General features: G+C 40.5%; 1 protein-coding gene across 4 annotated transcripts in view; it reads right to left on the reverse strand.

Moving 5' to 3' along the window:
* Positions 1-7642: 7642 nt before the first annotated feature.
* Positions 7643-20561, reverse strand: part of LOC135341808 (bifunctional glutamate/proline--tRNA ligase-like) — a 33808-nt gene continuing 20889 nt past the window's right edge. For all 4 annotated transcript variants that reach the window (XM_064538466.1, XM_064538465.1, XM_064538464.1 and 1 more), the window contains 8 exons: positions 20201-20346; positions 16551-16819; positions 11780-11881; positions 10535-10690; positions 10112-10483; positions 9899-10059; positions 9705-9848; positions 7643-7899 (listed from right to left, as the gene is read on the reverse strand). In XM_064538466.1, the coding sequence (XP_064394536.1) occupies positions 7740-7899; positions 9705-9848; positions 9899-10059; positions 10112-10483; positions 10535-10690; positions 11780-11881; positions 16551-16819; positions 20201-20346 (1510 nt within the window). In that variant the 3' untranslated portion in view covers positions 7643-7739. The remainder of the gene's footprint in view (positions 7900-9704; positions 9849-9898; positions 10060-10111; positions 10484-10534; positions 10691-11779; positions 11882-16550; positions 16820-20200; positions 20347-20561) is intronic.

Here is a 20561-nt window from a genome sequence, read left to right on the forward strand (position 1 = left end):
TACAAGATATTACTGCCTCCTGCTGACGGAAGTATGCCACAATGTATCAATAGAGCCACACCTTCAACCTATGACAGGAGAATCCTTGTCCCACAACACAGAAGACCAATCAAGACTTGACATTGCAGCATGTGGCTTCTGGAGAGGCAGATTCGAAAACGCTGTAAGGGTATTTAACCCAAGCGCCCAATCGAATCAGTGTTGTGGCGCTTGTGGGACAAGGATTCTCCTGTCATAGGTTGAAGGTGTGGCTCTATCTCTAGCATCTACATACAGACGACATGAGCTAGAAAAGAAACGCCACTATGAACAGCGTATTCGGGAAGTGGAACACTCAACTTTCACACCACTAGTCTTCTCGTCTACTGGAGGCATGGGAAGAGCTGCAACAACATTCTACAAGAGACTGTCCTCGATGCTCAGTGAGAAGAGAGATGTACCCTACAATACAATGATAGGGTGGATAAGATGGCAGTTGAGCTTTGCTCTACTGAGGGCATCCATTATGGCAATTAGGAGTGCCAGGTCATCAAGAAACAGACCAGAAAATCAACGCTAGCGTTTGATTTGCTCAAGATGGCCTCTTTATGAGTGGGATTGGCATCCGGATGTTTCTCTTCAAGAATATCCTTGACTGTTTTCCCAGTGGACCCCTCTGCGACTTCATTGAGTGTTAAGATTGCCAGTAGTCTAAAGGCAGATCTGACTTTGCCTTCCATCATCAATTTTGAAAAGGTTCTGGCTATCCTGGCTTCCTCAGTTTTATTAGTTCGCCTTGATGATGTACGTAGATGATTTTGGATTGCCTTTCCCTAGCTCAGTCCGTTTTCCCAGAGTTTGAGCCGCCGTCTGAGACATAGTATGTGGTCTTTCAATTTGGACTTTGAATGAGGTTTCTGAAGTAGTAATGTCGGCATAGTCATTGCGGCCTTAATTGATGGCAAAGGTCTCAATTTCTGACTCCATTGCATATGCTTCAAAGAGCCTTGCTAGCTCTGCAGTTTCCCGATGGAAGCATGAATATAGGTTGGGTATCCAGTGGATTATCTGACTGTATGCGTCATCAATGGCATTGCCACCTTGCCAAGAGGAGATTATCGGTATGTAAGAGGGGAGAGAACGTATTTCCATTGAGCCAAGATGGGGGTGTTACAGTTGCTCAAGGTCCAGTGCCCCTTCCTCAGGGGCCTCATTCCCAATTGCAGACTTTCTTGAGAGCAGCTTGTGCTTGTGAGGATGGAGTGATCGCAGTCAGGGTTGGTGGGTCATTGACATCACAATGGTTCCCACACCGGCCCTTGTGGAGAGGTAGGCAGTTTGTACATAGTTGGCCTGCCTTGCTGCATGAGCAGCCTTTACAGCGCCCACTGCCGTTACACCGATAGCAAACAGGCATGCTGTTCTCGATCTCAGCAGGTCTCAGTAGTTCAGTTCAGCAGTTACACACTCTCCCTCTATTCCTCTCTGTGTAGTTCAGTGTAATTCTTGTGTAGATCTTAGCACAGTGTGGTGTGAGAAACCTACTTTAAAATCAGTTCTCTTCGAGAAACCTGAGCATATTGACTGGAGAGCAACTGGAGCTAGATCTAGTTTTAATCGACCAACCTCACTGGCAAACTGCCTATCAGTCACTCGTCTCAGCTGCAATGGGCATTGCCACCAGTCTACAACTAACAGTGGCCTAAGCAAAGAACATTGCTTGACTTGGTTATTATGTATCTAGTAAAGTGGCTATGGATAATCTGTAATCATAACAACCTACTCTATCTTTTGAGGGCCTAAACAACTAGTCTTACCGCATTTGTTGCTAAAGATTAGTCTATGTACAATCCAGAGTTAGAGCAGAGGAGCTAGTCTCGCACCAGCCCTGATTAAAATAGGGTCTGGAGAACTTCCTATCAAGAGAGAAGAAAGATCTAGACTGAGCTGAAACCAGGCAGTTTTATGGCATCTGGAGGATTCAGTTCTCAGAGCAAAAGATGCAAATCAAGCCATTAATATTTGCAGTGCTGCCACTTGAATATGGATTGCTGATTTTTTCAGGTGGTAATCCGTATAGATCTAGATGTATTATAGTAGGAGACATCCTTGAAGCTAAATATCTACAACTCAGCTCTTGCTTCTGTGCAACTACCCATGGAACTTCTCTCTCTTTCTGTGATCTTCTGGGATAGTCTTACAACATAAATAACAATCAAGCTGGCGCTGTGCTAATGCCTCTCGCCATGTTTTTGCTTTCGCTGAAAAGTATTAGAGTGTTATATTAGTTTCTATAATGAATTTTATATTAAAGTTAGCTTATCTATATAAAGTCACTGAGAAGAAAAGACTTATTTACATGCATCTATTGTTGTATTATGTGGCTTACTAGGACCTCAAGAAGAAAATTGATTCTTCCAGGATCTGTAGTTCAGTGTATATAATATCTAAGAAGAAAAGACCTGTGTACATGCATATTGTTATCTATATTGTTATATGGTAGTGTTTTGTGGCTTACCAGGCCTTCAAGACAAAGATGATTCTGCCAGGAGGATCTGATATTATTTTTCACACATGGGGAATGAGCGCGCATGCGCATTACATCCACAGGAATAATTAAAGGGTGTGTCCAAAGAGATCAATTTCACAAAATGGCTACTGCTAGCTAGCTGTTTTAACAGATATTTTCTGAGTCTTGTAGCTAACAAAAAGCTAGCGCTTTAGTGCAAGGCTAACTCATATGTTGAATAGAAAGTTTGTGGGGACAGATGATGCTATGAAAGATTCTGAAAAGACTGCAACAGCCTTCAATGTGAGTCAAACTAGCCATAACTCGAGAAAGAAGCTTTAGTTTGCTAATCCACGAATCAAAATCCAAGACAACGTGGCTAGAAGCCTATAGAAGCTGTTAGCTTTCGTCGCATTGCAACCGTTGAGCAGTTACAGCTGGAACAGACACACAGACAGACAGACAGACACACACACACACAGTCAGTATCCCTCGTGCGGCTACGCCTCGAGGCATAATAAGCCAGTTGCATCTAGCTGGAAACTGTAGCAAGTTGGGCAACAAGAGGCTGACTTCTTTTCCTTCTTTTTGCCTCCATTAACTGCAGCGGTTAACACGCCGAGAAATCTTCGGTGTGTCGACACAACTTGTACATAGGAAGTTCACCAGACCCATGTTATTGACCTAGCGTTCAAATAGAAAACATCCGGGGCTGGCTGCGCGAGACTACAGAGGAGCTAGAACTAGAGGAACGCCAGGGTCAATAGGGTCACATTTAATGAAGCCTTGATGAAGGATTAAACATTCTTGTTCTGGGTTCTTGACCTTTGCTGCATATATAGCGCTTCTGCTCTCTATTTGAAAGCTTACTATATACCTATATCTGTGCAGCAAGCCAGTACATCAAAATTTATACCCTAACCACGGTACGGAAGGCTAATTTCCATATCTTGTGGTTTCAAAGAATACAATAAAAGCTCTAAGGTTGCAATTAAATCCTGGATCTCCTCTCTCAAGCTGATTCCTCTAGCTGGGGCGCGATAGCTCAACCAATTCCTGTTGTGATTATAAAGAGGATCAAGCTATATTGGTGGTGTATAAACTCAGGGGCGCGAGGGTAAACTCAGTTTTACATGTAGCCTCGATCCCAGCCCCTCTCACTAGAGGGTCTTTCTCAATTGAGAGCGGCCTGGAATCGAGGCTATAATACATGTAAAACATAGGGCCACATGGTGTTTTGATTAGTGACCTTTTGACCCTGGCATTCCTTCCTCCAACAGGAGGTAAGCCAAGGTCAACAGGGTCACTTTTAATAATCATCTTGTCCTGCGTTCTTGACCTTTGGTTGGATTGTACTTGTAGCAGCTACTGTTTCTGTTCACTCTTGATCGATTATTTGCCTGATTAGAAAGCTTGCTATAATACCTAGATCTATCCAGTACAGCAAACCAGTGCGTCAAAATTTATATCCTAGCTACAGTACAGAAGGCTAACTTTCCATATCTTGTGGTTTTGAAGAATGCAATCACTGGAGCGCAATAGCTCAACTGATTTCTGCTGTGATTATAAAGAGGATCGATGAAGTTAGTGGTGGTGTATTAACCCAGGGGCACGAGGGTAAACTCAGTAAAACATAAGCCCACGTGATGTTTTAATTAGTGACTTTTTGACATTGGCGTACCTCCTCTGCAGAGGAGGAATGCCAGTGTCAAAAGGTCACTAATTCTAGTATAGATAGTCTACAGATTGAAGAGCTTCAATCTATGACTACAGTGCAAGCAACCTAGAGAGTAGAATACCACACATTTGTGAATAAATGTGAATATCTTGACATTAACTAATGATACCAAGGTGTAGGTGAATGCTTGAGCTTCAACATATCTAAAAATATTTCCACGGCAACCTAATGTGGTGGGTATGTGGTTACTTTTACAACAGCAACAAATTGTTATAGTGAGCAAAAGCTTAGGGAGGAAAAACACCAACCGTTGTCGGCTAAGGTCTGGAACTCTGGCATAACATCAGTGGATAGTTGAGCTAACATGCATGGATTAAAATCGTTTACATAAGCACACACGCTGTTTCATGTGTGTTTTTGGGTGCCTTTTCGCTTAGGGGGAGATTTCAAGTAATGTTTTTGGCTAAGATCTACACATGTATTGTTAATAAATTCTATCGTTTGGTAGAAGCAATTTTTCCAGAAACACTTTACTTCCAGAGATAATTGATGTTACATAAATTTTTTTACAATCACCCCCTTTATCACCTAAAATTATTTCACACTACAACAACTTTTGGGGAAATATTTTTGAATCATGTTGTAGCTTATTCATTCACCTACACAATGGTATCAGCATCATTTCTTAGAAATGTTCCAATCTCAAGATACACTTAATTAAGCTAGTACAACTACTTACAAATTTGTGGTATTCTACTCTCTAGGTTGCTTCTACGCCAGTTAGCAAATGTTGTATATCAAGATCTTTGCACTGCCTCTAATCTTTTAACCATAACTTTAAATGGCCTCAATAACCTAAAAGTGCCATGCAAAACCTGTTTCTATAATGTCCCTCCCTACTGCATGGGATCCGGGAATATATAGGTGCATGGGGGATTAGACTTGAAAATACCTCCCACCTAGACGATGTGTACATAATAGTAAAGATTAATATTGCCGTCTTAGGCCAGCTAGATATCTATTGGTGTCAGTATCATATTTTAACAAAAGCAGGCAAATTATTGTTGCAAAGTTTAAAGGTTACGAACTGCCAACTACCAACTCCTACTGCCAACTGCGCGTTTGAACTATCAATCAGCAACTGCGAACTACCAACTACACATTTGAACTATCAATTAGGAGTAGCACTCAGGGCCACCGTATAGCTATGTCATCATCTATGTATATACTCTTGTTCCCATGCAGAATGAAAATTAAGGTGGCCTGCTGGCTAGAAAAGAGCTTGATAAAAAAAAGTAGGGTCAAGGTTCAAGTATTTTAATAAAGACTACGTCATTATAACTTTTTGGCTCCGTGACCAACTTCCTCTATGGATTGCCTAGCCTCGAATCCAGGCCGATTAAAATGCTGCGTGTGTAATTAATTATATAGGCGTGGTCCGTACACACCCATGTACTATCTACGAAGCTAGCTAGCTAGCTGTAGCCCTTCTAGCCTCGATCCCAGGCCTCTCTTCTGAGGCCTTGTGAAGGAGGCTATATAGCCCTCCATGCCCTCTATGGTGTTGTCGAGAAGGCTTACACATGAGTTTGAAGCCAGAAGATTATGGGGTGCCGTTTGTGTCAAAATATTGATGACAAAAACACAAGGTTTTGGTGGTATTTACTAAACATTTGTGGTAAACAACTGATCGAGGGTATTTAGTAAATTAATGTCTGAGGGTATTTAGCAAAGGACTGAGGGCCGGTATTTACTAAACAACTGAGGGTATTTAGCAAAGGACTGAGGGTATTTACTAAACAACTGAGGGTATTTAGTAAATGTCTAGGGTATTTAGTAAATGTCTGAGGGTATTTAGTAAAGAACTGAGGGTATTTAGTAAATAACTGACTAATCTATAATCTGCTCCTGGTACTATAGGGAGATGTGCAGGGCATAAGGTTGTGCACGACTTCTTCTAGAATTCTGTAGCTATAGCTAGAGGTCTACTGTGCCCAGATGAATTCCCACTCTGTTAAGAGGAGTAGACAAACGCCTAGTGTTGACCTTGACTCGCTGAAGAGAATACCCTAAATCCCCTCAGCCATTTACTAAAATAATGCCTTCAGTTATTTGCTAAATCCCCTCAGCCATTTGCTAAAGTACTCTCAGTCATTCACTAAATGCCCACAGTCGTTTGCTAAATACCCTCAGTTGTTTAGTAAAAATATCCACAGACATAATATACTAAAATTAATACCCTCAGTTGTGTACTAATCTAAATACCACCAAAACCTTGTGTTTTTATTTCAATATTTTGACGCAAACGGCACCCCATATGAAGAGGCTCTCATGCATATCTATGGGGTGCCGTTTGTGTCAAAATATTTATGACAAAAACACAAGGTTTTGGTGGTATTTACTAAACATTTGAGGGTATTTGGTAAACAACTGAGGGTATTTAGTAAATGTCCGAGGGTATTTACTAAACAACTGAGGGTATTTAGCAAAGGACTGGGGGGTATTTAGTAAACAACTGAGGGCCTGTATTTAGCAAATGACAATGAGTATTTAGTAAATAACTGTAATCTGCTCCTGGTATTAGGGAGGTGTGCAGGGCACGGGGTGCACGACTTCTTCTAGATTTCTGTAGCTATAGCTAGAGCTCTACTGTGCCCAGATGAATTCACACTCTGTTAAGAGGAGTAGACAAACGCCTAGTGTTGACCTTGACTCGCTGAAGAGAACATGTCGTTTACTAAATCCTCTCAGACATTTACTAAATGGCTTCAGATCCCCTCAGCCATTTGCTAAAGTACTCTCAGTCGTTTACTAAATGCCTTCAGTTATTTGCTAAATTAGCGATTTTTGCTAAAGTACTCTCAGTCATTCACTAAATGCCCTCATGCAGTTGTTTGCTAAATACCTTTAGTTGTGTACTAAATACCACCAATTACCCCTTGTGTCAATATTTTGACACAAACGGCACCCCATACTCATCTACCTCTATATGATGGTTGAATGGTCGTGATGTTTTGAGCTTGGTTTCTGTACATGCAGATAAGAGCCTCTTCTGGCTTCAGACTAGTGTGCAAGCCTTTTCGACAACGCAATAGAGAGCATAAGCCACAGCTTCACAGGAGACAAGTATTTTGTTAAAATTAATACTGTTGTTAAAATTATTTTGATACGGAAAGAACCTAGTAAACAAACTAGTTTACGGTATAAGTTTACGATAGTTTTACTAAGGTAAACGAATCCCTCAGAATCTGGGGGATTCAAACTTCTTTTATGGCATTTATACTTTTACAAAAATCATTATAACAAAATCCTAAATATTCATGAGCAAACTGTTTACCGTAACCTTATCGACAAAGACAGAGCTTTTACCATGTGCGTTTAATCAAGTGAATACGGTACTTACATGCAACAAATGTACGCAACAATGGTTAGTCGACTACTATTATGCGACCTATAGCTAGGTCAACAAATAAACATTTTATTGGAAGTAAGCTTTTTTTAATACATGTTGTAACTTGCATAATAAACAATTAGAGTTCTAGTCGTAGTATAAACTACCATCTCACATAAGTTCTAGTAACTCCTTCCAAAGAGTGTGTAAAACTTAGCTAGGTCACCACAATCAGGTCCCACACACTTCTGTCCCGGAGTGAGTTTCTTTGGCTGCTCAAATGGAATGCAAAGAGACTTTGCACCCATTGATGGAGCACCTGGTTCCAGTAGGATGTCCTCCCTGTAATACGCACATACAGTCGTCTACTAGCAATATCTGCATACGTATTATCAAGAGTTCATTAGACGCAACTCCAATAGACTGTACACAAAAAGCATTCCTCCAATCTTACGTCACAGATACTGGCTGTAGTAACCGCAACTAGCAGGAAAGGCAATGAATAAAATTAGTAACATGTTATTCATTGCCTTTCCTACTGGCAGTTGTAAATTAAACATTAGTGATAATTACGCCTCGAGGGATACGGTAAAGCTGACTGTGTGTGTGTGTCTGTTCCAACTGTAACTGCTCAACGGTTGCAATACGACGAAAAATAACAGCTTCTATAGGCTTCTAGCCACGTTCTCTTGGATTTTGATTCGTGGATTAGCAAACTAAAGCTTCTTTCTCAAGCTATGGCTAGTTTGACTTACATTGAAGGCTGTTGCAGTCTCTTCAGAATCTTTCATAGCATCATCTGTTCACACAAACTTTCTATTCAACACATGAGTTAGCCTTGCACTAAAGCGGCTAGCTTTTTATTAGCTACAAGAGTCAGAAAAAATCTGTTAAAACAGCTACCTATAGTACAGTAGCCATTGTGAACTTGATCTCTTTGGACACACCCTTTAATTATTCCTGTGGATGCAATGCGCATGCGCGCTCCTCCCCACATGTTGGAGAATCCAGTGGCAGAATCAACTTACTTCTTCATGTTCTTTTTCTTGAGGTCCTGGTATAGCGGTAAGCCACAAAACAAATGATACAATAATTATAGACTAGATAACAATAGATTCATGTACACAAGTCTGGTAACAATAGATACATGTACACAAGCTTTTTCTTCTCAGGTATATTAAGGACTGGGACCTTCAATTATTGCTGAATCAGCTAAAACGCAGCCACGCCCACGATTTTTAATATGTTTTGTGTGTAAAAATTTTGTGCAGCTACTGATCTTTTTTAGTTCTAAAAACGGTGTTCTAAACCTTCCTTTTAGCTCTTAATTCTTAGTGTAGTAGGTAGTTCAAAGGCTTAAGCAGACATATCCGCTGGGAGAGAGCATCATGTTCTATTTAGAGTAAGTTATTAGCCTATAAAAATAAAAATGTCACTTATTGTCAGCTGTAAGACTAAGTTTTGTGCAAAATCTCACCTTTGGCCAAAGAAGTGGCTCTCTCCCAGCAGATATGTCTGCTTAAGCCTTTGAACTACCTACTACACTAAGAATTAAGAGCTAAAAGGAAGGTTTAGAACACCGTTTTTAGAACTAAAAAAGATCAGTAGCTGCACAAAATTTTTAAATGTACACACAAAACATATTAAAAATCGTGGGCGTGGCTGCGTTTTAGCTGATTCAGCAATAATTGAAGGTCCCAGTCCTTAATATACCTGAGTTCTCAGTATTAATATAGATAGATGCACACTTTCTGCTTGACTATACTGTCTGTGCTATACCACTGTCTGTGCTTAAATTCTCTCTTACTCTGTGCCTTTGAGACAAACTCACTGTATACACTATAACTGTGGACACCCCTTTCTTGTGAAACAATCAAAGCACATTGCAAATTATTTACCTCTTTTATAACACTCTAATACTCTTGAGCGAAAGCAAAAACATGGCGAGAGGCATTAGCAAGCGCACGCTTGCAACACTCGTTATCACAGCCATCACTATGTTATTCATTGCAAATTTGATTTCACAGTTTATACAACAGCATGTGGTTGCGACGTAAGGTTGGAGAAACGCCCCCTATGGTTTTAAGTGGAGTTGCGTACTCTTCCTAATGAACTCTTGGTATTATGTATATGTACGCAAAACAAACCGTGAGCTCTTTTTCTTAATAACATCTTCACACTCAATAACTCCACAGAAAGGCGCCATTATGAGCTTCTTATCGTCTAGAGAAGAGCAGAAATCAGGCCAAGACTCAAGAACAGAAACATGAGCATCTAAGTCATCCTTGGCTCTACAAATACAAATTGAGAGAGGAGTAGAGGAACAAACAATGTGGCAAACCTTTGGAACATTCTGGCTTGAATGGTCTGCAGTAATGTATTCAGTATTTTGTCAGCATCGGCCAGATTTATGGTCTTCTTGCACTGATTGTCACGGGCAACAGCTACAATTTGGTTCTTCTGCAGATCACGAGGGCCAATCTCCACTCTAACCGGAACACCCTGCATGCATGCACAGTAACTCGTGTTGTAAAGCTATCAAGCGGTAAATTGCCTTTAGTTCCCAGTGATTGAACTTCCATCCTGGTGAATAGTTATCTCGGAAGTCACCACGACAACGTACCCCAGAGGTGCACATGTCAGCAACGAACTTTTTGCACTGAACAATTAGATTGCTCCTTTCATCTTCAGCCATAGTAGCTGTAATTCCACACGGCACAACAATCACTTGAATTTGAGCCACTCTAGGAGGTAACACAAGACCGGAATTATCCCCATGTACCATTGTCATCACACCAATCGTTCGAGTTGTAAGGCCCCAACTATTTTGATAGGCGAAAATGTGCTCTCCTTCTTTTGAGGGGTCTTCAAACTGTATCTCAAACATCTTGGAAAAATTCTGACCGAGGTGATGCGAGGTTGCTGCCTGTTGAATAATATGTGTATGAACCATATTTAAAATATACCCTCAACTGACCTGGATTCCACGGCCACTTGCTGAAACGAAAGCCTCAATGGTAGTGGTGTAATCTCCACCTGCAAACTTTTCTTTCTCTGTTTTGCGACCTTTTATAACTGGAATGGCCATCAAATCCTCGTAAACTTGGCTGTAAAATTCCAAGATTGTAAGCACCTGTGAAAATGATGCCTCTCGGCATGTTTCTCTTTGCTCAAAAAGTATAAGAGTGTTATTATAAAGTGTTATTATAGTTTGTTATGTTACAAAATAAACGTTTGCATTAATTTGCTGATGATGACCATTCAATACAATAATCGTAGAGTGTTACAGAAGAGGAGCTGAATATGGAAGCAGAAGTCTATGTCTGGTGGGCTTCATGAATGATCTTCAAGGATAGAAGCATATAGACCTAGAGTTTTAATGCATTTCCTGGAAGTTCACAATGGCTGCTGCTGAAAGTGTACAGCGCAGCTCTTTTCTCACTAGTGCTTCAGTGCAAGGCTAGTTGAATAAAACGTTTATGCGAACAAATAGTGCTACAAAAGATTCTGAAGACATTCACTGTAAGTTAAACTAGCCATAACTAGAGACAATTAAAAGCTTTAGTTCACAAATCCATGAGTCAAAATCCATTAGAACGTGGCTAGAAAGAAGCTGTTAGTGGAACCGTTCAGTAGTAACAGCTGGAATAGACACACAGTCAGTTTAACTGTATTACACGTGCGGCTACGCCTCAAGGCATAATGACATATGTACATGACTGAGACAAAAAACTTTTCCAACTGTTCGGTGGATTTCTATTGCTCAGAGGAGGTTGGTCACGATAGTAAATTATAGTTTTCTCCATTTTTGTAAGCTCCAATTCATACAGTAAAGCACTAAATGACACCAACCTGATCCAACCCGCTCGCTCATTCAGTAATCTATTTACATCTACATAGCTTTTATCTCTCCTGGAAAACATGTATAACGTCATTTATAATTATGCATAATTATACACGTTACGTATTTTATCGCTACAACTACTTAGGAGCAGCCACCTTCAGGGTGAATAATAGGAGTAACAATGATCAAGCATGTAGGTCCGACCAGGAGAAACATGTACCATTATAGATGCCAACTGCACTAAAAGATCGAGCTAAAGATTAGCACACTTAAGAACAATCGCAATCGTGACCAACCTCTCCTACTATGTCTGTTGCTATACAAGACAATGCACAAAATGGACATGTACTGGAATTATGAGCTCTGTATATTCATCACCTCTTCCTCAGCATCTTCCTTGGCAGCATGCACAGTGTGTCCCTCTTGCCACAGGAACTCCCTTGTCCTCAAAAATGGCTGGGGGTGCTTAAACTCCCAGCGCTGTATTCAAAAGTATCAATGACATAAAGGTACATCAGGACAAAATTAATACATACACCTACAGCACTGAACAGAAATGCTAAACCATTGGCTGTTGCCATATAGATTTTGTTGACATGAATAATGTACAAAGGCTCACACAGCCATAGGAGTGTTGCACACAGTAGTAGATAAATGATGGAAGTCGGTTAGCAGCAATTAACAGGGGCAATAAAACTTATACGCTTGCTAAAATTATTACTGTCATATGCGCATTATTTTGCAATGTAAAAATTGGCCCGGGGAAGCACCAAAAGCCATGGAAACAAGCAAGCGGGGGAGAGCCGTACGTCGATCTGCTACAGCGCCATCCAATAAAAATAAAAGGAAATTAGTAATGCAATGCAATGAAGCTGTACATGTTTCATGGTGTATCCTGTAGTGACTAAATGCAAACACTAGCTGTACACGTGAATGACGTATGTTGTAATGGATTGATATATACGGCTTTCTGCGGTTTGCTTGTTTCCATGCTTTTAGGAGCTTTCCCCAGCACACTTCATGTGTTATTGGTGGATAAAAGACAGAACAGGACAGAGCCTTGATTCAATATACCATAACAGGAGCACATTACAAAAGCAGCGTCTTACCTCGGGAATCGCATCTCGTGTAAGTATGACCTTATATGCAAAACCGCTAAGTGGGTGATAATCATCTGCGGGCGAGTGCTAATACAGTACAACCTCAATTATCCGGAACCTCGATTATTCGGCTTGGCAGTTTTCTTATCAGAAAATGGACGTGTCCCTCATATGCGCATGCGCGGTACAGCTGTTACCATGGAGACATGCCTGCTTATCTTCAGACAACCATGTGGGGCACTGCTGTTTGTCAATAAAGTGGGTGGATCAAGGCGTGGTTTATCTATTTCGATTATCCGGTTCGATTATCCGGCATATTCACTTATCTGGCCTGCTTCTGAAACCAAGGTGTCCGGATAATCGAGGTTGTTATTCGTTTAAGAGCCTGGAAGTTTAATTGCTTTTTGAACGCCCACTAACTACTTCCTGTATAGCTTCCGCAGTAAATTGTGCTGAGCTGTACACCCTTTTAAATAAATTGAAGTCATTGTAAAATAAATGCGTTTTTGCAGCCTCTGCATTCTGCAATGCATCAATATTATTCTAAAGAAAGGAAGTTCGTGAAATATTGAAGTAAGAGCTACACAATGGTTTTGTCCCAGAGAGTGTTTGTCAACTGTCAGTGAGCTAGCTGGTCTTGAAGATAGCTTACAAAAATGATTAAGCGCAGCACATAGGTATAGAGCGCGCTTAAAATGCAGGATGAGTGCACTATGAGTGTAAGCCGTTGCGCTTTAACTGCACGTATGCAACATACAATGTTTGTGCATATAATTATGCAGATATCAGGCACACGTATGGAATTGAATTGTACACATGCCACATACATATATAGTATGCATTTTGCTCACAACAGGCACCCATAGCTAAATTCGAATTGCACAAGTGCAGCATACATACGGATGTATATATATATATGCAATGTGCACGCATCAGGAGTGGGTAGAGGTTTAATTTAATTTAATTACTGCTGTACTGTGCTGTACGTATGTATAACTTAATTATGCTTGTAAACTGTAACTTTACACTCTGAAGCATTCCCTCACCTACCTGAAAACCTCTGTACAATGACATCCAAATCTGAGTTCATAGACCTCTATAATGTATTTTCTTCCCCAATTTAAGAATGATGTCCTACAATTTTCTCCTCGGCAGTCACCACTAGCAGTACAGTAGAACCTCGATTATCCGGCCCTCCATTATCCGGCTTGGCAGTTTTCTTGTTATCACTGATAACAAGATCAGAAAATGGGCGTGTCCCTCAAATGTGCATGCGCATTGCAGCTGTTACCATGGAGACATGCCTGCTTATCTTCTGCGCATGCGCAGACAACCATGTGGCACTGCTGATTATCAATAAAGTGGGTGGATCAAGGCGTGGTTTATCTATTCAATTATCCGGCATATTCACTTATCCGGCCTGCTTCTGGAACCAAGGTGTCCGAGGTTCTACTGTAATACACCATTTGAGAGCATGCATACATTGGATTTTTAGAAGAAAGCTGCATCGCACAAACTTTAGTATGAGGTTTCTAGTGCAGCAGCCATGTCTCTCATGACTGGGGTTAGCCAGACCAACTTGTTCTAGGTCTGGCAGTGTTGCTGAATGTCCATCCATGCAGATGGTAAAGTGTGCAAAACTTGTAAAACTGAAGCTATAGACCTTTCTCATGTGAGCCTATACATATGTAATGCATGATAGGTACTACTGATACGTTGCTGTACTGCATCGTGAGTCCGTGGTCCATCGTGACCTCACGCCAAGAACATCCTGCTGACGGCATCTCTGAGAGCCAAGATCACAGACTTCGGTAACTCTCGTATCGTGAATCTGGAGCCTGGTCGACTGGCCAGGACTTTGAAGAGGTTCCTGGGACACTGGTGTACATGCCGCCCGAGGCCCTCTTTGACAGAGGCCATAGTGTGTACGGACCCAGTCTGGACGTCATGAGTGGTACGAATCTTTGGGAGTTGAAGCAGCTACAATTCCCATTCCATGCAAACTACAAATACCCTTACCATCCTATAATTTTGTCACATTGTGGTCAACATTATCTGATACCACCAAAGGTACCAGGAAAGTACTCTGCATGTAAGCAAGCGAGCGCTTCGCTCTAAATAACAGATTGTTTGTATCTCATCATAACTGATGGAGAAACCATTTCGTTTACAATTAATCCACCTTGACCCAAATACATGCATGGTCCAACTCAACACCGATGCCAAATAGTGTAGAGGGGTTATAACTGACCTTGGCCGAGCAGATCGTATAATAGAATAACCATGCAATACTGTCAAACACCACTACAGATAACACAACAGTCTTCTCCAAAGCTGCTAGTAACTCTTAAAGGTAGCCCTTCAGCCATGCAACCTGACTAATGGAACCTTTGTCCTGAGACCTATACCCAGAACCTTGTTGCTGATAAGCGTTCTCTTTATTATAAGCAAAAACTGTGAATAACAGATAAATTGCTTCTGCTGCAACTATAAGTCAATAAAACGATTTTAAACCTCAGATGCACATGCTTTTGCTACAACACTCTAGAAGCTTGTCACGGATTGGACGTGTTTTACATTATGCATTTTATTCCTTTCTGGATGGTGAGTATCAAATTCAGCAAATCATGCCGTTTTCATTTTCGGTTAGTAAAATCTCGACGGCAGTTCCTATGTGTTTTGTTGGTACATCTGGTTAAGTAGGCATTCAGCTCTAAACATCCACGTTTCTTCACTGGACCCAATAAGGCTCATTATACCCTTTTCGGTCATTTTCAAACACCAACTTACAGATAACACGACAAAGCTGTAAGTGAATATATACCCACTACATAGATTCGAAGCTTGCATTGCAACTTACAGTTACACTGTAAAGTGGTGCCTACAGCTCGATCTGACACAAGGGATCGATACACCAATTTCAGTCTTCAGTAGGACTATATGCAACTGTTTTAGGGGCAGCTGGTTTAACCACATGTGCAGGCTCATGACAATGCATCAAAAAAAGGAAGTACTGTAATCAAGTCCCTCGATCACCTCCACTATACTGAAACAGTTGTAAAATGTTTCCCCCAAAGCGGATTCAGGTGGATTTTGGATATAATTATTGTAGTGTAAAACATTCCGCTTCTTTTGATACCAAAATCACTTATATACCAATTATTTCCGGGTTTGACCCTCTTTTGGCCTTCAACAGTCATACTAAAAGTTGAAAGCTAGAATTGTAGTTCGTTGCTGAAAACTCCTATGGTTTCTATAGATCTACATGCATGTCAATAGCCGAAGGATAGCACTTCAATGCTCTAGTTGAAATTAGGTACTTTATTAAGGATATACGTAGAAATTAATAAGGAATCAAACGGAATGTAATACTAACATTACAATGAAAGCACCGCGGGTGCTGATGCCTTGGTGGAGGTGCCAAAGCTACGTACATAACATAAAGCTACTAATAGCATTATATCATTATAAATTATCATGAATATTATTTTGATGAACATTTTTGCATTGATTAATTTTGCTGCATGCAATGATTGTTGTTAAAAACGATCGATGCCAAAAGTTCAAGCCTAAGATTAATGGCTGCATCAGTAGAGCTTTGCAGCTAGCTCTCTTCTCACTGTTGCAGCTACCAATAGCTAGCGTTCTAGTGCAGAACTAATTACTAAGTAGAGTAGCAACACTCCATGGACAAGTTTTGCTACGCACTCTTCTGAAAAGGCTGCAATGGCATTCCAAGTATGCAAAACTAGTCGAGAACAAAGCATTATTTTGCAAATCCACGAATTAAAATCCAAGTAAACATGACTAGAAGCCTATAGAAACTCTTACTAGCACTTCATTGATTCTTGAGCAGCTGTAGCAGTCTACACAGACACACAATACCGTATACCTCGCTTGCGCATGCGCACCGAGGCATAATTATTATGATAATATTATGGGACACTATCAACTCTCAACGTTAGTAGCTCGTGTGCTGTACCTATACAAAACTTGATAGGAACAGTACCTAGCTGTGGTAATTATATTTACCCATTAATTATACTCACCACAATATTGCACCACTGGTTGACTTTGAGAGGAAGGTCCCGATGAGATTGAATCCACTTAGCAAAGGCAGGATACATCACTGTCTCAGAGGTGGGACGGATGGCAACAGGCTCGGCCAAGTCTGATTGGCCACTTTTAGTCACCCAGGCAACTTCAGGTGCGAAATCGGCAATATGCTCTTTCTCCTTCTCAAGAGCAGCACGAGACACAAAGATTGGAAAGTAAGTATTCTCAACACCAATCGACTTGATCTTCTTGTCTAAAAACTCTGCAATGATAATAATAATTATCGTTCGTATAAGGTGCTGATGCCTCGGAAAGCATACGACATTGTAGCTATATATTAAATACACACAGGTATGCACAATTAACATTTGCATGCAGAAATGGTGCCAAAAGTTGGTAAATGATTTATCATGATCATTAATTTTTTTGCTGCCAAATAAGTACATACAGGGTTTTGTAGCCTCGATCCCAGCCCCTCTCACCAGAGGGCCTGGTAAACACTGTTTGCGCGTGGGTGGATTCAATAGTAAATTTGTTAGTAAAACTCTTTGTAATTTATCAATTAACCTTTTGTACTATGGTCACCCACGTGGTTGATTAAACTATTTAGTGTCAAGAGAGAGAAATCGCCATCACAACTCTAGGCTCATACGAGGAGCACTGATCTTACTGAGATGGCATCAAACAAGTGTCTGGAAGCAAGTAGATTTGCCAGAGCCGGTCGGTACTGACAGAAAAACGCCTACCACAGTACAAAAGAAGACAAAATCTGACTTTTCAACACTGGAGAGAGCTTGAGCAAGAGCAGAACAGAAGTAGAAGCCATCACAACAAAACTAGTCACTAGTCTAGGTCGTAAATATTGTAAGTAGCTGTGTTATTTTATTAAAACTGCTGTGATTTGTGCAATGACATCATTGTAAAATATACAATAATATTATACTGACTAATTACCAAGATATCTCGATCCCCAAGAATCTTGGGGCAACTGACGCATGCGCAGACAATGTATACCAGGCCGTCTTTCTCAATTGAGAGCGGCCTGGAATCGAGGCTAAGGGTTTTGCAGAATCTTTGAAATAGGGTGTAGAGCGTTCCTTATATGGATATCTAATGTTTACACATTGTGGTGTCATTTATACACATTGTGGTGAAATGCCAAGTCTGATTGGGAAGCAAAATTCAAAAACAAATTGGGATATAAGATGGAGAATAGTGCATCAGACAGAGCTGCTTGGACTATCTTATCAAAGTGTTGCTGAGAATCTTCAAGTTGATCTATCAACTGTTTGTAGAATAGTGCCATGCTGACTTAGATCTACAACTTTATGGTTGCTACAGTGTTCTAGTGCAGAGCTAACTTCTACATGTAAGTAGAGCAGAAACACTCAATGGGCAATTCTTGCTATGCACTGTTCTGAAAAGGCTACAATGGCATTCCAAGTAAGGTATTTTGCGAGAATAAAACATTCTTTTGCGAATCCACAAAATCCAAAAACCTGCTTATCCATGTAGAAGCTCTTACTAGCACTTCATTTATCATTGAGCAGCTGTAGCAGTCTACCTCGCTGCGCATGCGCACATGATTTTTGATTATTGTCAATAAAATACAAACTTGTTACTTCGGTGTGTGTCTGACTGGCAGTGGCAACTAGTGTTCAAGCTGGCGCTGTGCTAATGCCTCTCGCCATGTTTTTGCTTTTGCTCAAAAGTATTAGAGTGTTGTATTAGTTTCTATAATGAATTTTATATTAAAGTTAGCTTATCTATATAAAGTCACTGAGAAGAAAATACTTATTTACATGCATCTATTGTTGTTATTTATTGTATTATGTGGCTTACCAGGACCTCAAGAGAGAAGAAAATTGATTCTTCCAGGATCTGTAGTTTAGTGTAGATAATATCTACACCTGTGTACATGCATATTGTTATCTTTATTATAATTATTGTTATAATTATGGTAGTGTTTTGTGGCTTACCAGGCCCTCAAGACAAAGATGATTCTGCCGGATCTGGATCTTGGATATTATTTTCTCAACACATGGGAATAAGTGCGCATGCGCATTACATCCACAGGAATAATAATTTTTATTAAAGGGTGTGTCCAAAGAGATCAATTTCACAAATGGCTACTGCTAGCTAGCTGTTTTAACAGATATTTTCTGAGTATTGTAGCTAACAAAAAGCTAGCGCTTTAGTGCAAGGCTAACTCATATGTTGAATAGAAAGTTTGTGGGGACAGATGATGCTATGAAAGGTTCTGAAGAGACTGTAACAGCCTTCAATGTGAGTCAAACTAGCCATAACTCGAGAAAGAAGCTTTAGTTTGCTAATCCACGAATCAAAATCCAAGAGAACGTGGCTAGAAGCCTATAGAAGCTGTTAGCTTTCGTCGCATTGCAACCGTTGAGCAGTTACAGCTGGAACAGACACACAGACAGACACACACACAGTTAGCTTTACCGTATCCCTCCTGCGGCTACGCCTCGAGGCATAATCAAGGAAGAAGTAAAAGCTTGTATACGCTCTTGCCCTTAATAAACAATGATTCGTGGATTTGCAAACGAAACTTCATTGACTTACGGGTATGTTTGTCTTACACATTGAAGACTAGTATGTACTGATATCATTATACAGTACAACCTCGATTATCCGGACACCTTGGTTCCAGAGGCAGGCCGGATAACCGGATAATCGAATAGATAAACCACGCCTTGATCCACTAACTCTATTGATAAACAGCAGTGCCACATGATTCATGATTGTCTGCGCATTCGCAGAAGATAAGCAGGCCTGTCTCCATAGTAGCAGCTGCAACGCGCATGTGCATTTAAGGGACACGGCCATTAAAGAAAATTGCCAGGCCGGATAATGGAGGTTCTATATTGTAGTAACATACATCTAGAACGAATTCCTCAGATTCGGGGAATGATGTAGCACATGTGCATGCACTAAAACCCACGTAACAGATTCTTTTCCACCTAGAATTCGGGCCAGAAAATATGCTAAATTTGAAGCCTTAATTACAACGCTCAATATAGTTATTTATGGTGATATGATTGAGTGTACTAGGTGACATCAGGTATACATGTACGTACTTATACGTAGCAGTGCACAGTGCAGTTACTATTTAAACGAAACTCACCCTTGGCTTTCTTCGAACTAGGTTGCTATTGTATCTTGGATGACTGTATGCTCTTGCATGCTGGGCTTATGTATTACATGGTCCAGCAAGCAAGAGCAGTTATAGCGTATCGTTAAATACCGTATTACGCTCACACTAATTGAATGCTATGCAGCAGCTATAGGTGCGATACGAGGTAATTAGTCTCGAAATTACGTCCACTCAGAAAATAAGTCTATTCTTGGAGGCATGCCAGCACTTGAAGGTATAAAGAAAAGTATACAAGTCAAGAGATTCAGAGTAGAGTGTCCTTGTCTCTTACACTGGAAAATAGGAGCTAGCAACAATAATATTATTGGGACAAGATTTTATCACTTCTTGGTGGGCGCATTTCTAAAGCAAAATTTAATAATCCTATGCAGGAATTCCCAAGCGGGGGTGGGCACATAGGTAAAACATGGTAAATGATTTTTATCCATTGACACTCCCGTAACCATACTATTAAGATGCTTGACATACCTTGTATTTTCTCCCATATAGAAAACGACCACGGTCTGAGGATGTAGCAACCACTGACATCATAATACTCCACCATTTCTGCCTTGGTGATGACCTGAGAGTACCACTCACTCAGATTATCCTCCTTTGCAACCTCCATGCCAAGTCTACACCCGAAACAAAAATCAGTATACGAAAAAAGTTCCGCCATTTCCAAAAAAGGTTTGCATTAAGAGGGAACAGAAATGTAACTAAGGTATCTAAAATTAGAGTGCTATGGAAATTATCCAATTTAATATAAATTGTGTCAGCTGTGCATGCTGCCATAATTATTATGTGCCGCATAGCGAGTAATTTCCAGAGGTCAAAACTTTCATGGTTC

This window comes from Halichondria panicea, chromosome 9, assembly GCF_963675165.1.
Source record: "Halichondria panicea chromosome 9, odHalPani1.1, whole genome shotgun sequence".
NCBI lineage: Eukaryota > Metazoa > Porifera > Demospongiae > Suberitida > Halichondriidae > Halichondria > Halichondria panicea.